General features: G+C 41.7%; 1 protein-coding gene across 3 annotated transcripts; it reads right to left on the reverse strand.

Moving 5' to 3' along the window:
• Window positions 1-3,882: 3,882 nt before the first annotated feature.
• Window positions 3,883-13,859, reverse strand: LOC115108684 (LIM/homeobox protein Lhx9-like). Of its 3 annotated transcripts, none has more exons than XM_029633292.2 (5): window positions 13,283-13,859; window positions 12,019-12,221; window positions 11,013-11,371; window positions 8,292-8,491; window positions 3,883-4,749 (listed from the first exon to the last, which is right to left on the reverse strand). In XM_029633292.2, exons 1-5 carry the CDS (start codon window positions 13,523-13,525, stop codon window positions 4,693-4,695), a joined length of 1,062 nt encoding a protein of 353 aa, XP_029489152.1. In that variant the 5' UTR covers window positions 13,526-13,859; the 3' UTR covers window positions 3,883-4,692. The 3 variants fall into 3 exon arrangements, with proteins under 3 accessions (XP_029489152.1, XP_029489150.1, XP_029489149.1); XM_029633290.2 differs by lacking the exon at window positions 3,883-4,749 and adding an exon at window positions 5,185-7,532 and having other exon boundaries at window positions 11,013-11,368; XM_029633289.2 differs by lacking the exon at window positions 3,883-4,749 and adding an exon at window positions 5,185-7,532.
• Window positions 13,860-15,806: the final 1,947 nt, after the last annotated feature.

Raw genomic sequence — 15,806 nt, forward strand, 5'->3', positions numbered from 1 at the left:
GACACATAAACTAATGCAGCATAAATACTGGAGGCTGAGACAGGAGGGGTCAGGAGACACTGTGGCCCCATCCGAGGACACCCCCGGACAGGGCCAAACAGGAAGGATATAACCCCACCCACATTGAACTGACACCCTGTTAGAGCAACATGTGGTCACATTGAACTGACACCCTGTTAGTGCAACATGTGGTCACATTGAACTGACACCCTGTTAGTGCAACATGTGGTCACATTGAACTGATACCCTGTTAGAGCAACATGTGGTCACATTGAACTGACACCGTGTTAGTGCAACATGTGGTCACATTGAACTGATACCCTGTTAGAGCAACATGTGGTCACATTGAACTGACACCGTTAGTGCAACATGTGGTCACATTGAACTGATACCCTGTTAGAGCAACATGTGGTCACATTGAACTGACACCGTGTTAGTGCAACATGTGGTCATATTGAACTGACACCATGTTAGAGCAACATGTGGTCACGTGTGTGTGCGTGATTGCTTGCGTTCGTGTGTGATCGTCCACAGGGATCCATTCCCATTCCCATCTCCATGTCCTGTACTGTACTACCTGAGAGATGTGGTCACCTGACATCCTCTCTGCTCCATGTCCTGTACTGTACTACCTGAGAGATGTGGTCACCTGACATCCTCTCTGCTCCATGTCCTGTACTATACTACCTGAGAGATGTGGTCACCTGACATCCTCTCTGCTCCATGTCCTGTACTGTCCTACCTGAGAGATGTGGTCACCTGACATCCTCTCTGCTCCATGTCCTGTACTGTACTACCTGAGAGATGTGGTCACCTGACATCCTCTCTGCTCCATGTCCTGTACTGTCTGAGAGATGTGGTCACCTGACATCCTCTCTGCTCCATGTCCTGTACTGTCTGAGAGATGTGGTCACCTGACATCCTCTCTGCTCCATGTCCTGTACTGTACTACCTGAGAGATGTGGTCACCTGACATCCTCTCTGCTCCATGTCCTGTACTGTCTGAGAGATGTGGTCACCTGACATCCTCTCTGCTCCATGTCCTGTACTGTCATGTCCTGCTCCATGTCCTGTCTGAGAGATGTGGTCACCTGACATCCTCTCTGCATGTCCATGTCCTGTACTATACTACCTGAGAGATGTGGTCACCTGACATCCTGCTCTGCTCCATGTCCTGTACTGTACTGTCTGAGAGATGTGGTCACCTGACATCCTCCATGTCTGCTCCATGTCCTGTACTGTACTACCTGAGAGATGTGGTCACCTGACATCCTCTCTGCTCCATGTCCTGTACTGTCTGAGAGATGTGGTCACCTAACATCCTCTCTGCTCCATGTCCTGTACTGTCTGAGAGATGTGGTCACCTGACATCCTCTCTGCTCCATGTCCTGTACTGTCTGAGAGAGGTGGTCACCTGACATCCTCTCTGCTCCATGTCCTGTACTGTACTACCTGAGAGATGTGGTCAACTGACATCCTCTCTGCTCCATGTCCTGTACTGTCTGAGAGATGTGGGCACCTGACATCCTCTCTGCTCCATGTCCTGTACTGTCTGAGAGATGTGGTCACCTGACATCCTCTCTGCTCCATGTCCTGTACTGTCTGAGAGATGTGGCCACCTGACATCCTCTCTGCTCCATGTCCTGTACTACCTGAGAGATGTGGTCACCTTTCTGCTCCTGGTGTGAACTTCAGTGACATCACGTGGCCGTGTTCCAATAATATGAACAAGACCTCCTTTCCCTCTGCTGTTCTCTCTCACAATCACATATCTAAAGTAAGGAAGCCGTGATCACTTCCTTTCATAGTGATTACCATTATGAAAGGAAGTGTCATGGCAGCTGAACAGTATTGGGAAATATTGTGAAATTGTTGAGTCCATTAAGCAACTGCATTTGGCACGAATGAAAGATGTCCCAGATCTTGTTTTCGACTGTCTCTCACTCTCTCTAAAACACCTGCTGTCTCGACCTCTCTCTCTCTCTACCACACCTGCTGTCTCGACCTCTCTCTCTCTCTACCACACCTGCTGTCTCGACCTCTCTCTCTCTACCACACCTGCTGTCTCGACCTCTCTCTCTCTCTACCACACCTGCTGTCTCGACCTCTCTCTCTCTACCACACCTGCTGTCTCGACCTCTCTCTCTCTACCACACCTGCTGTCTCGACCTCTCTCTCTCTACCACACCTGCTGTCTCGACCTCTCTCTCTCTCTACCACACCTGCTGTCTCGGCCTCTCTCTCTCTCTACCACACCTGCTGTCTCGACCTCTCTCTCTCTACCACACCTGCTGTCTCGACCTCTCTCTCTCTCTACCACACCTGCTGTCTCGACATCTCTCTCTCTACCACACCTGCTGTCTCGACCTCTCTCTCTCTACCACACCTGCTGTCTCGACCTCTGAATGCTCAGCTATGAAAAGCCAATTGACATTGACTCCTGAGGTGCTGACCTGTTGGACCCTCTACAACCACTGTGATGATTATTTGATCGTGCTGGTCGTCTATGAGCGTCTGAACATCTTGAAGAACAATCTGGTCTTAATGGCTATGTGCTCTTATAATCTCCACCTGGCACAGCCAGAAGAGGACTGGCCACGCCTCAGAGCCTGGTTCCTCTCCACCCGGCACAACCAGAAGAGGACTGGCCACGCCTCAGAGCTTGGTTCCTCTCTAGGTTCCTGCCTTTCTAGGGAGTTTTTCCTAGCCACCGTGCTTCTACGTCTGCATTGCTTGCTGTTTAGGGTTTTAGGCTGGTTTCTGTATAGCACTTGGTGACATCTGCTTATGCAAAAACGGTTTTATAAATACATTTGTTTGATTGATTGATTGGTGGCATCTTAATTGGGGAGGACGGGCTCGTGGTAATGACTGGAGTGGAATCAGTGGAATGGGATCAAATACATCACACACATGGTTGATGCCGTTCCATTTGCTCCGTTCCGATCATTATTATGAGCCGTCCTCCCCTCAGCAGACTCCTGTAACACACACTAATGGTTCCGATAAGAAGCATTCCAGTCACAAACCTCCATCTCTTCACATTCTTGTCAGTCAGCAGGATGCTGTGATGATGTCCAGAATCTCCTGAATCCAAGATGGCTGACACTGTTTGTTTGTGTTATGTTGCAATCCCACTTCCTGCTGCTCGCTAGTGTAAACCGTCCACAGCCCGGGCCAGGAAAAACAGCACGACCAGCACCCCAGTGAGTGAGGTTTAGGCTTGGACTTGTCTGTAGTGTTTTCTGTTTCCCACGTTGTTGGAATTCAACAGCAAGCTGTTTACTAGGCCCCATGCGTTCCCTCCTCCCTCCCTCCTCCCCCATCCTGGCCCTCTGCTCCCTTCCGTCTCCCTTCTTCCCAACATGGATATGCAGCGTTCATCGTAGAGCAGTAATCACACAGCACTGACGAACCAAGCCAGTGGGATTAGGTTACAGACATTGTGATTTGTGAGACTAGGAGACGTGGTTAGTCGTTTAGAATTATGTGGTGTAGTTTTACCCCAAGAATGAAACGTGGTGCCCACATTTGTCAGGAGTCTGAATGGACTCTATCCAGTTCCTATAAACTGTAACTGAACAGAAAACATATTGTAAATAGCTTGAATTCAGCATCTAATTAATGCCATCTATTATTTGCAATCACACCGTTAATTCCATGAGCTGATTGTGTATTTTAAAAGCCGCACAGTAAACAAGAACATAAGAATAACTACGATATTGAAATCAGCCAGTAATAATAGGATTGTTAATATTGTCCTTAGTTAGCTGAATGTCATGTATAAATAAGCTTCAAGCATTAAAATCCATCTATGTCCAATGACAATGACATTTTGTTTTCCCCCGTAAGGTACATGAGCATCATCAGGGAAGGATTTTCATAGGGTTTATTATTTTACAGCTGACAACGAATGATACCAATACAATGCATCAAACGAAGTAATAATATGCAGCTCAATGAAAACGTTAACAATATGATGAGGTGCATGCAAAATGGGAATCCTCTTCATCTTTGTTTTTGTGTTACATCCTCTTTTCCCTCCGTGCAGCCAGATGGCAAAGCGCCAACTCTGCAGTCCTCTTCATCAGCGCGTTTGATGGGCGTCCTGCTGCCGAGTTTCAAGGAGGCCATGTGTTTACAAAATGACATTTGTGACAAAAGAAAGTTTTTTTTTTATATAGCAAGCTGATTCTAAAGAGGGTAGAGGTTAGAGTGTGTGGGGTAAGGGAAGGGTGTGTGTGCGTGTGTGTGTGTGTGTGTGTGTGTAGGTGCGTGTGTGTGTGTGTGCGTGCATGTGTGTGTTTGTGTGTCTGTGCGTGAGTGTCCTGTCGTGTTGTTAAATGTCTGCAGTCTCTTAATCCTACTGTAACCCCCTGTGCTGCCATGCTGTTCTGCTATATACAGCTATGTTACTATACAGCTTTTTCCACTGTGTGTGAATGGCATTCCAATATGAGCAAAGTCAAGTCTTTTTCCACAATGATATCAGTAATCACATTCTTCTCCGTAGTTCGATACATTCAGGAAAAACCTTTTCAATATTTTTTGGGTTGTTGTACATTTTTTTGGACTGAAACATGTCTTGTTATTTTTTTTCTCTCTCAATATTCTATCGTCTTATATCCTAATATTGTCTTTGTCTTCAACGGTGAGGAATTCCGACCAAAGTCTTCCCCTTCTCTTAATACTTTAGGGTATTTTCAAACGCCGGGAAGTTTGGCTGTAATGCCCCAAGATTTGTTCTCCCTGTAAGAAATCATAGAGTAACAATATATTAACTACAGAGCAACCTGTCTTTATAGGTCTGCATTTCCTGTTACGCCCACCTTAGCACTACTTATATACTATACAGATATATCAGTCAATGTATGCTTTGCAGCGTTCCTTTTTCCATTATAAAAAGTTATATAGCCATATTCATGCATTAAAAAGCCTTTTTCATAATGGTTGACTACAGGGTTTAGGTCCAAATTCATGGGGCATTACTTTGAAGCTGTAAACACCATAAAATAGGAAATACAAATTCTAAATGAAAGTAAAAAATGTGGAACGTTTGTTTTAATTGGTCAATCAATCATTGAATGTTTTTTTTTCTCCATTTGTTGATGTGAGTAAAATAATAAAAACCTAGTAGCTAAGGTATAACACAAAAAAATGGCAAGTGTAATGAAAAATAAAACTCATTTAAAACAAAGTATTTTTTATTCACACAAATTTAATAAGATATATAACAACCGTTTGGTCCATAAATATTTAAGGAGAAATAGTTTCTATACACCATCTTTGTCAAGAAACAGGGAAACATGGACAATCTCGATAGAACACTCACTGTACTCAACTATTAACACGAAGATTATTGGAATCAACCAACTATATCTGAAAGAAGTGCACAAACGCTTTCTAAGACATCGCTGCCTCCTTTCTGACAGGATACACCATAAAAAGATCTTCAGAAATAAGATGCAAAACAGTACAAAACTAGTGAGGCGTCACAAGGATGTGAATCAGTCAACAAACAACACATATAATCCTGAAGTTTACAAACTTTCTTCCAAGTTATAGCATAAGGCACATAGTAGAATTGAGTTAAGCATCTACTTCATCAAGTAGATTGAGAGTAACGCTATGTTCTACAGTAGAACAAATTGTGACAATTACAATACAATGTTTGAACCCTGCAGCCAGGACTCGTCTTTTTTTCTTTCTCCTAATTCGCACCATGTAGTCCTGCTTTGCTATCAACCACAACCCAACGCCAACGACCTTAAACAGCTGGCCCAGGAGACAAACAAAAGTTTAACCCCGTCAAAAAGCAATCCTTCTATTCCTCTTGTCTCTCTTTCCCCTGAAATCAGCCAGAGGGGGAAATATCATTTGGTCTGTTCAGTAGCAAGTGTCGGTAAAGTTGAAATATGGCCAAGGAGAAAAGGTGGAGGGGGATTTCTTTGTCCCACCGACTGTCGAATATCTCCAGCTTTTCTGGGGTTATTGTTGATGTTTCTGTCAGCTCTACACATCTAATCTTCCATATCGTCATCCCTCACTTTTTATTAGCTTCCTCTCCTACCATCTTACCTTTTTCAGAATCAACCCTTCTTTACCCTGAGAAACATGATGATAATAATAATAATGCACTTTTCATTGGGCAGTTTATTGTCACTGTGCAACTGTATTTAACAGTAATTCTACGGGCTCGCTGAATCCAGATAAACTATTGTTTTTCCATTTGTGTGTTTGGTATGTAAAATGAGGCCAACAAAATTGTTTTTCCATTTGTGTGTTTGGTATGTAAAATGAGGCCAACAGAATTGTTTTTCCATTTGTGTGTTTGGTATGTAAAATGAGGCCAACAAAATTGTTTTTCCATTTGTGTGTTTGGTATGTAAAATGAGGCCAACAGAATTGTTTTTCCATTTGTGTGTTTGGTATGTAAAATGAGGCCAACAGAATTGTTTTTCCATTTGTGTGTTTGGTATGTAAAATGAGGCCAACAGATTAGTAAAAGTATCATGAAAATAATAATTTCAAACAGTGCCCAAGAACTCTGTCCCAATCAATATTTCCCTCACTGATTTCTATAGTTGAACTCCTTCTAATATCAACGTGACTGCATTACATGTTGGACAGTTACCACTGTACAGATCTAGAGGTGTGTTCTGTTCTTATTATTTTCTATCACAGTTGAGGCGTATCATGTTAAGACAAAATGCATGTTGACGTCACTACAGCCACCTGGCATTAGAGTTGTAATGTTTGGGTTGTTGTAATGTATACAACGTAATTTAGAGACGAGAAATTACTCATCTCTATAATGCTCCAATATCTTGTAACATCCAGGATAACTCTGAATGATCTTTTAAACAACATTATGAAAATTCATATTTCAAAGATTTAAAAAATAAAAATAAAATAAGATCGAAATATGCCTTAAATAGGACTAACATAGTATTAATGATTTAAAATGAATTATCAGGCGGGGTCAATTTAGACTAAATCAAATCAAATGAACAAATTAAATTAAATAAAGTAAAAAATAATATACTATTACCATTTAAATAATTTAATTTGGGCTCTGACCCAGATTGTTGAACCCTCTATAATGATTTGTCAATGCCTTCCAGATTCAAAACGTCCTCGACACAAAACCAATCACTAAATAGTTTGACTACAAACTCAGCTGCCAAGCGGTTGCAAATGCTACACATCAAAATAATCTCCTCCTGATTAAACGCTGCTGTTGTTGTTGTCGTTGTTCTTGCTAGGAGTCGTAGAGCTTGCTAGAAAAGGTTTGTCAAGGTAGTCTGTGAGGGGCTCCCCGAAACATGGCTGTCCAAACTAGACGTGACGGAGGTCACTACAGCGATAGAGGGATTGGTCAGGTCTGTTAGTGTGGCCGCGCTGGAGGGGGGCGTCAGAGCGCAGCTGTCGGACGAGGGCGGAGGGAGTGACGTGCCGTCGGCCTTGTCAACACCATTCTCCTGTCGCAAAACGTTCCTTCTGAATTTGGCTCTTGCGTTTTGGAACCATACCTGTAAACCAATCCAATCCAATGGCTTTTACTTTATGTTTATGTCTGATGTATATTATAAATATATATATTAGCAACTTATTGACTTTCCTGTCTTTCTTTCTCATCAAATTGTTCTGTTTGACATCACAGTGTTGTCCACTAGCTGACTCTCCTGGTAGAGTACAAATTGTTCTGTTTGACATCACAGTGTTGTCCACTAGCTGACTCTCCTGGTAGAGTACAAAGTGCAATAACTACAAACTGATGATTTTGACGCCATTATTTTGGACTCAGGGAGTAGAAACCACATGAGAAATGACCAGCTGGAAGAGTTTTTCTTCTGTAAAAGATCCTTACAAGACTTGTGCACTCTCTCTCTCTCTCTCTCTCTCTCTCTCTCTGTGTGTACGTTAGTTTAAGTTTCTCGCTCTGTGAATATTAGTTTAAGTTACTCTTGCCACCACTGACCCAGGGAGACTGGGAGTGATTAGTGGATAAATGATATGTCTATAAACCCTGAACACTACAAATACAGTACATCTACTTCAAACAGTACATCAAGGGACCTAGTGCCTAACAACATTCCATACAACTCAAAATTGGTAGAAAACGAATTAAAAATTTTATTAAAACCAAACAAACCAAAAAAAGGATGAATTAATTGGACTTGAATGGAACTGATGGTCAAAAAAAAAAGAACAAACGGTGGAATGGAGGATATAGTGATGATGTCATACTAGGTCAGAGGTCAAGAAGGAGGTCGATGGCTTCTGCTTACCTGGAGAACTCTTTTGGTGAGGCCTGTCTTCTGGGCCAGCTGTTTGAGGTCCTTGGCGTCGGGGTTGTGGTTGATAGCAAAGTAGGACTTCATGGTGCGGAGCTGGTGGTGCTTAAAGGAGGTGCGCATGCGCTTGTTCTTCTGGGCTGGAGGGTAGGCCTGGTCACGGTCCAGGTGTTCCCCATCATTCTCATTACAACCTAACCAAGAGGAGGAGGCAGGTTAGAGCACAAATACTGACACATTGGAGAATAATATATATATATATTTTAAGTGGGGTTCTGGTGGATACGTGTAAATATAATCCCTAGAAGATTAGATGGACAGAACTCCCCCAAATGGTTGAGTATAGAAAGATACAACACAACTGGAACAGGGTTGGGATTACTTTAATATGGCCACGCATTCCAATGAACAGAAATTCAAGACACAAAATGTCCGTAAACTGGCCATAGTTTTCAGTTAAGATTGAGATATTGAATTGATTCCTAATTGTTCCAAATTGAACTGACCCGAAACCCTTAGAAAGTATTATAAAATAAAATAAATAAAATCTACAGTAAGAGTTAGTTGATTTGGTACGGCATTTCTAATCCTCTGTGTTTAAAGAAAGTAATACTGTCTTGTCATTAATATGTAATCCCTACTTCCAACATGCACCATAATATTAGGTCCTTAACTGTTTACGGGAAAATATTTACAATAATTGATTGACATTCCATGATCAAAAGACAATTATTTTAAAAGTCAAACCATCCAGTAGACATTTTTATAGCGTTTCTGTTGCTCCCTATGACAGACTCCTTCTACTCTATCACACCAAATGGTCGTCTCTAAATCTCTGGCTGATAAACTAGAACAATATAGCAGGCCATTCATTTTTTTCAACACACCTATCTTGTTATTTACACCTATCTTGTTATTTTAAATATCTCTGACCTACACACTCCATTTATTTTTCTAATGAATCTCGACCAGGACTACAACCAGATTGTTCATCATTAACTTGTAACTTAAAACACTTATTTCAGATATCAGATGTTCATCTTAATTCATGTTAGACACGCATCTTAAAAGCACTGCAATAAATAAGACCTCAATCTTTAAATCTTGGGTATCCTATTTTCGTCCAGTGCCTTTCGTTCTATAACTACCCACCAGGGGTCGCTATGAAAACATGCTGAGCAGCAAAGTATAGCCTACCAACTGCAAAGTCGACATTGGGACTGTATTGGAGAATCCTCTAAACGACATATAGGCATACAGAGGAGATAGATCCAAAACATTATAAACCGGATCTAGACAATATAAAGGATTTTGCCCGCACCTGACTGTGAAAGACACAGGACTTCATTCTGAGTTAACTACAAGCGGATGTATGTATTTGCAGTGCAACCAAAAAGTGCTTTAAAGATGCACAACATCTATAGCTAAATATATATATATTTTTTTTTAAACGGAGACCAAATAAATTAAGGAGGCATATTGACATTATTTATGGAAATGAAACAGACTTTATAAAATCTCGATTATTATCCTTGTCGTTATTAATGTATTATTATTGGTAGGACCTGTTCTACTGTATTCCCGCTCCATCGTTCTGTTTCTGAGAACTGTGCTGACCTTCCTGAGTATGATTCAGAAGTGGTTGAAGGCCAGGGACTCCTAAAGCACCTTCAATTAACGCAGAACTGTTAGCACGCAGATTACCTTTATTCCTTTGATTCATGGAGAACAGAGGAAACTTGGCACACAATTAACAACTTTATCAACCGGATACTAATTCTAAAAAGCAACAACAAGAGAGCATGGTTGCATGATAGCAATCAGCATTTTCAATTCCAGATTTCAAAAGTAAAATTAGGCTAAATGTATGCCTACTGTAGGCTATAGCCTAACCGAGGAGGCAATGCCCCCCCCAAGTAAAACTAAAGGCGGAGAAGGGCATTAGCTGCGACACATTTTAAGCAAGTGAATTACGGTACTGAATTACCGTACCCTCTGCACGTGCGTATAGGTCACCCGTTACCCCCTGCACGTGCATATGGTTCAAGTTCATGTGTGTGCCCATGTTAGACATTCGATAACCTAAAACGATTCTTAATTAGAAAATGTGTAACTGAGGGTCAATTTTAGAACACTTTGACAACAAAAAATGTAGCATAATGATGGTAAATGCAAATAGGCTTGGCCTACTTCATGAACAGAGCACACATTCATAGCAGGCCTCTTCAATTTTGTTGAATGGTCAACTGTTCTCTTTCTTGTGTGTGTCCCCCTTCCCTTTTTGGTTCAAATTGCTTTCGGAGTAGGCCTACGGATTTAAACACCGAGCAAGCCCCAAAAAAATCCAACAGCCAGCTCTATATTCGTCAGTTCACCAGCGTACGTCGTCTTTTTTATTTTTATAGAACTAGGAAAGTCAGTTAAGAACAAATTCTTATTTACAATAACAGCCTACTGGGGAACAGTGGGTTAATAACTGCCTTGTTCATAATAACAGCTTTTTACTTTGTCAACTCGGGGATTCGATCTAGCAACCTTTCGGTTACTGTTCCAACGTTCTAACCACTAGGCTACCTTCGTTAGCATGTAATACAATTATATTAGCCCTAACCATTACATCCCCATCGAAAAGTTATTTTCAAAGAGTGCAGCAGCATCAATTCCCCGACACAACTCCCCAACCAGCCAGTCCTCTCATCTTCCCCGTCTCCTCACCTGAGTTGTAGCTGGTGATGTCTATGCCCATGGCGGGGCTCTTCCTCTTCCGAGGCCTTCCCTTCTGGGCCGTTCCAGTGCCATTGAAGTATGGCAGCGCCAGACCTCCACCTTTAGCCGCCATCTCGGCATAGTTGAGGCCAGGGTGGGGGTACTCTCCCTGGGATATGGTCTCGAAGTGGACCCGGCAGTACACCAGGCTGTCCTTCATGCCGAAGTGATCGCCTGTGGTCAGGGTCTTGTTGCACGTGGTGCACGTGAAGCAGCTCAGGTGGTACACGGAGTCCCTCGCGCGCATCACCATCTCAGATGCTGAGATCCCGAGGTGGCAGCGAGCGCACCTCTGCACGGAGAACCTTCTAGAACAAGGACGCGCAGACATGACACTTCTAAAACATTCCGAACAGGATTGAAAAAAATGGAACACACTCACACACTGCGAGGAGAGGGACCTACATAAAAGACACCTCCATGTCGTTATTGTCCCCCCAGCAGTTTGCTTATAATGTTATAACCTCCATCCTCAGTTTTTGTATAATAACACCTCGGCTTTGCAGTGGAAATGTCAGATTGCCTCTGATATCTATAGGCTACATGGCTACAGCTGTGTCTATGTCCATGTTGTCGATTCATTATATGAGGATTTGTATGACTAGAGCCGATCGAACCAATAGGCCTTCTCTGCATACATTATACATTTAACCTAGATTTATAGCCTATTTGCCCTTTTCCGTGGCCTATGTTTGTGTGTTACGCCTATGGATTCAGTCACTAACAATCGTTTGTATGACAGGCCTAATACCAAACCAATCGTTTGTATGACAGGCCTAATACCAAACCAATCGTTTGTATGACAGGCCTAATACCAAACCAATCGTTTGTATGACAGGCCTAATACCAAACAGAGAGAGGGAGAGAGAGAGTGTGTGTTCAATTATCGAATAATAAAATACATCATTTCACTAAACTTGTAGAAAAACAATTCATAATCTTAGATTTGTCTTACCTATAGTAATCCTCCTTGCAGTAGATGCTGCCATCCTTGGCGAAACACGTGAGCTCTGACTCCAAATGCTGTTTACATTCACAGCATTTGAGGCACCGTAGGTGCCATTGTTTGTCCACAGCGAGCAGATAATATCTATCCGATATTTTGCCTCCACAGCCGGCACACAACGCGGGTTTCTCAGGGCCCATGGAAGGCATGGTCTGGAGGGAGAAGTAAAGGTGCGGGGGTATTAACGTGGGAAATGCATGGCTTGCATCCTGCGCGTGTAGTTAGGCCTATACTTCTCATGTGAGGGTTTGGCTTGTGTGTGATAAAACTGTAACATATATGAAAATGACATATTACACTAAAATCAGCATTACACAATTTTCTTGAAAATAAATAAAATAGTAAGTAGCACTTTAGTAGTTAGATTTTAGGCTCATGACAGTTCGGTTTAAAAGCCAAATGAACCCCAGGAAATTTCTGCGGGGCTAGAAGTATATACACATGCAGGGCCCATTGTGTTTAGGGAGTAACTGCGTTCAACTTATCTAACAAATGGAGCTACATAATGATATTACAATGACAAAGAATAATTAATGACGCTTCCGTGCACATTTAAAATAAGCTGTATCGACAGCTAAGAAGGCCCTATAACCTCCTACTTTTACACGCCTATAATTTAACCATAAATTACAACAATGACCCAGGAATAATAATTATAATAATAACACAAATTATGTAGGAATATAATAAATTATTATGTAAATGCTAATAATAACCAAGCACGGCTAACTCTATTAGGCTATATTGGTAAAAAAAAAAAAATATATATATATATATATATATATAGCCTATATTATATAAATAAATATTAACAACATCAATTTGCTATTTGCACAAAATATAAATTGTGTAACAAATTGGAAAATTGTGCGTAATAATTGTCACTTTTACTTGATGCACTTTCACTTAACAGGTTTATAAGTGAATATAAGTGAATATATTTGTATTACATAAGAAAACTTCCCCAGACGAGAATAACATTTAGACTGCATGTTATTGTTTGTTATGTTGGGCAGAGGAATCCGTAAACTCAATATTAACCACAACATTAAGACTTTATTTCGAGTGATCCTTTATATTAGCCCAACTATAGGCCTACCTTCTAAAGCATTCACTTGCGCATAAGCAGTTATTCCCATTCGGATGTAGGTGTTAATCGTCATAGATGTCAGGAAAAACAACAACAACATTGCACTGTGTTAATTTTCCTCACCGCTTCCCTTCCGTTGAGCCGCACGCCCTTGGCCAGGCGCGAGTCGGTTTTGGATCTCCTCTCCATCTCCTCCATGATGCCCTGGATGTGGTCACCGGAGATCCCGTGGAACAGCATGGCTCCCGCTCTTGAACGACGCAATGTGCAACAGCTCGCTTCTGCCTTATAGCCTACAACTTCCATATACAGCTCTGCGTCCGGTAGGCTCAGAGCATCCGACTGGTTCTGCTGCGAGACAGGCATACACACACAAGAGGCATACACACACAAGAGGCACACTCAGCTCAGTTTACCTCCTCTGCAAGTGTGCAAAGCAAACGGGGAAACGAATACAACTCGGTGTAGAGATGAGGAACGGGGAGAAGTCAAGGCAGGAATAAATGGTTTTCCTCTCCCCTGAATGTCTTGTTACCAAAAAAGAAAAAGTATAGTCCAGCTGATCCGGCGGGTGCCAGTACACGCACTGATGATGATGGTGATGAACGGTTCAAATGTCAGAAGTTTAGATTGGGTATTTCTCTCTCGACAGTCCCCAACCGATCTCCCGTTACAGGGTTCCGTGTGCTTGAAGGTCAGATTGGGACTGCCTGAGTTGGAGAGCCGTGTTCTATTTGTGAAGAGAGCAAAAGCCTGCCCAGTTTGGATAATTTGGGAGGAGGAGTCGCCCCTTCTCTCTATGCCACTGATTTCTATTCACCAACAAAGAGCTGTCACTCTCCTCTCAAAACCGCCGTGCATGCTGGCTGCGAGAGCGTGGAGAGAGACACTTCGGGTATTGACATTTTCATTACTTTTCTTTTCTATAGGTTTTAGTTACCAGACACATTAGTGGAGACTAAATCGCAGCTTAAAGACACGATGCGGTTTAGTGATATTTACATAAGCTCTTGGTGTGATTGAATTAGAAGGATAAGCATTGGATATTGAATTGTAATTTGAACTAATATTAATATGTTTGAAATGTATTATGGAGTTTCAGAATTCTCATTTGTTGAATTTGATTCGATACGTTTATGTGACACGTCTTGTGTGAAACAGTCGTGTGAAGCGATATTTTTACTATTGTCGGGTATACTGTGGATTGGATATTTTTTTACTTTAGCCCGAGATTATAATAGGACTAATTTAACAGGATCCTGATTAATTAATGTTAAAGAAAACATGCTGTGTGTGTGTGTGTGTGTGTGTGTGTGTGTGTGTGTGTGTGTGTGTGTGTGTGTGTGTGTGTTGGGAGGTTGGGGCGGGGCAGTGATATGTTTTAGGGAGAAGGCTGCTACAGTAACTCCGTAGAGAGAATGGTAAAAGATTATCATAGCCAACATATGTCAAGTTTAGCCTACAAAACACAATGTAGGCCTGAAAAATAATACAATATGGACTACGATAAATATGCCACAAATAGCCTGGCAAAAACATATAGGCCGATTTTAAAACGAACAGATGCCAAATGCCAGACCCTTTTCTAACCAACATAATACGTTAGCCTAATTAAGCAGCCTATATAGGAGTCTATATGCATTTTCTAGTTATCCTAAGGCTGCATGCGCTGAAGTGCCAGTGTCAAGCTTCCATTCTGTGTAAGTAACGGAATTACAGATTTTAAAGCCCAATCAATGCTCTCTCAATTAAACGGTAACCTACACTCAATGGAAACTAATTATCCGCCACTAACTCTTCATTAGCATGCCCATCGTCTCTCCAATTAACCCCTCTGTACACTCAAACTATCGCGATACACTGACAGACAGATTTCTCTCTCAAATGTGTGACAACACGCACCCATGATATTGGCTAAATCGGCTGGTTTACTTGTTTTTTTTGCCATTGACATTTTGTACTTTAATCCAAGATATTGAATTCCATTAAATATATTTATTGCACGGATACCATGTTGTCGAAGAGGTAATTGATATTATCTATATAACGAATGTGTGTATTATTCTGTCCCCAAGGCACTGGCCGGGGCCTGACAGACAATAAAACACGTCTGGGAGAATTAAAGGTTTTGTGTCAGAGGACAAAAGATAACTCTGCTTACAGTCCGGACCATTAATAGACTCCCCCAAAGCTCAATGGAGTTGCAGGTGCGCTTCCTCTCGCCAACACCAATCATTTTAAGAAGTGTTACATTTCCATTTTGTCCCCGGGATCAGAAGTCGGGTGTTTAATTGGGCCCCTCTAGATAACGCGGCGCAGAAATGTCCAAGCTTTAGAGGAGGTGAATGTGCTAGCAGCAGCGGAGTTAATTCGCGCTCTGTCAGTTTCATACCACTGAGGTAAAACATTTCATAAAAAAATACTGAGGATTCATTTCACTTGGACAAAGAAATCTTAAAATTATGTCAGTTCAGTGACATTTAATGGCAGTGTTTATTACGCGTTCCCAGGAGAGGATAGAAAACGCAAAGGGTGGCCCACCTTATTTAAAAAAGCTTATATCCTGCTAAATGTTTAGATAGCTGTTGTTATTTATTTCATAAACTAAAATTATTATTATTAGTATTGTTATTATTTCATTGTGCAT

The sequence above is a fragment of the Oncorhynchus nerka genome, linkage group LG24 (genome assembly GCF_034236695.1).
Source record: "Oncorhynchus nerka isolate Pitt River linkage group LG24, Oner_Uvic_2.0, whole genome shotgun sequence".
Classification (NCBI taxonomy): Eukaryota; Metazoa; Chordata; class Actinopteri; order Salmoniformes; family Salmonidae; genus Oncorhynchus; species Oncorhynchus nerka.

Coding starts and splice junctions, on each gene's coding strand:
- LOC115108684 (XM_029633289.2), bottom strand. CDS start 13,525: ATGCCTGTCTCGCAGCAGAACCAGTCGGATGCTCTGAGCCTACCGGAC. Junction 11,372..12,018: donor TGCAAGGAGGATTACTATAG/GTAAGACAAATC, acceptor TCCTTGTTCTAG/AAGGTTCTCCGTGCAGAGGT. Junction 7,533..8,291: donor TCACCAAAAGAGTTCTCCAG/GTAAGCAGAAGC, acceptor ATTGGTTTACAG/GTATGGTTCCAAAACGCAAG.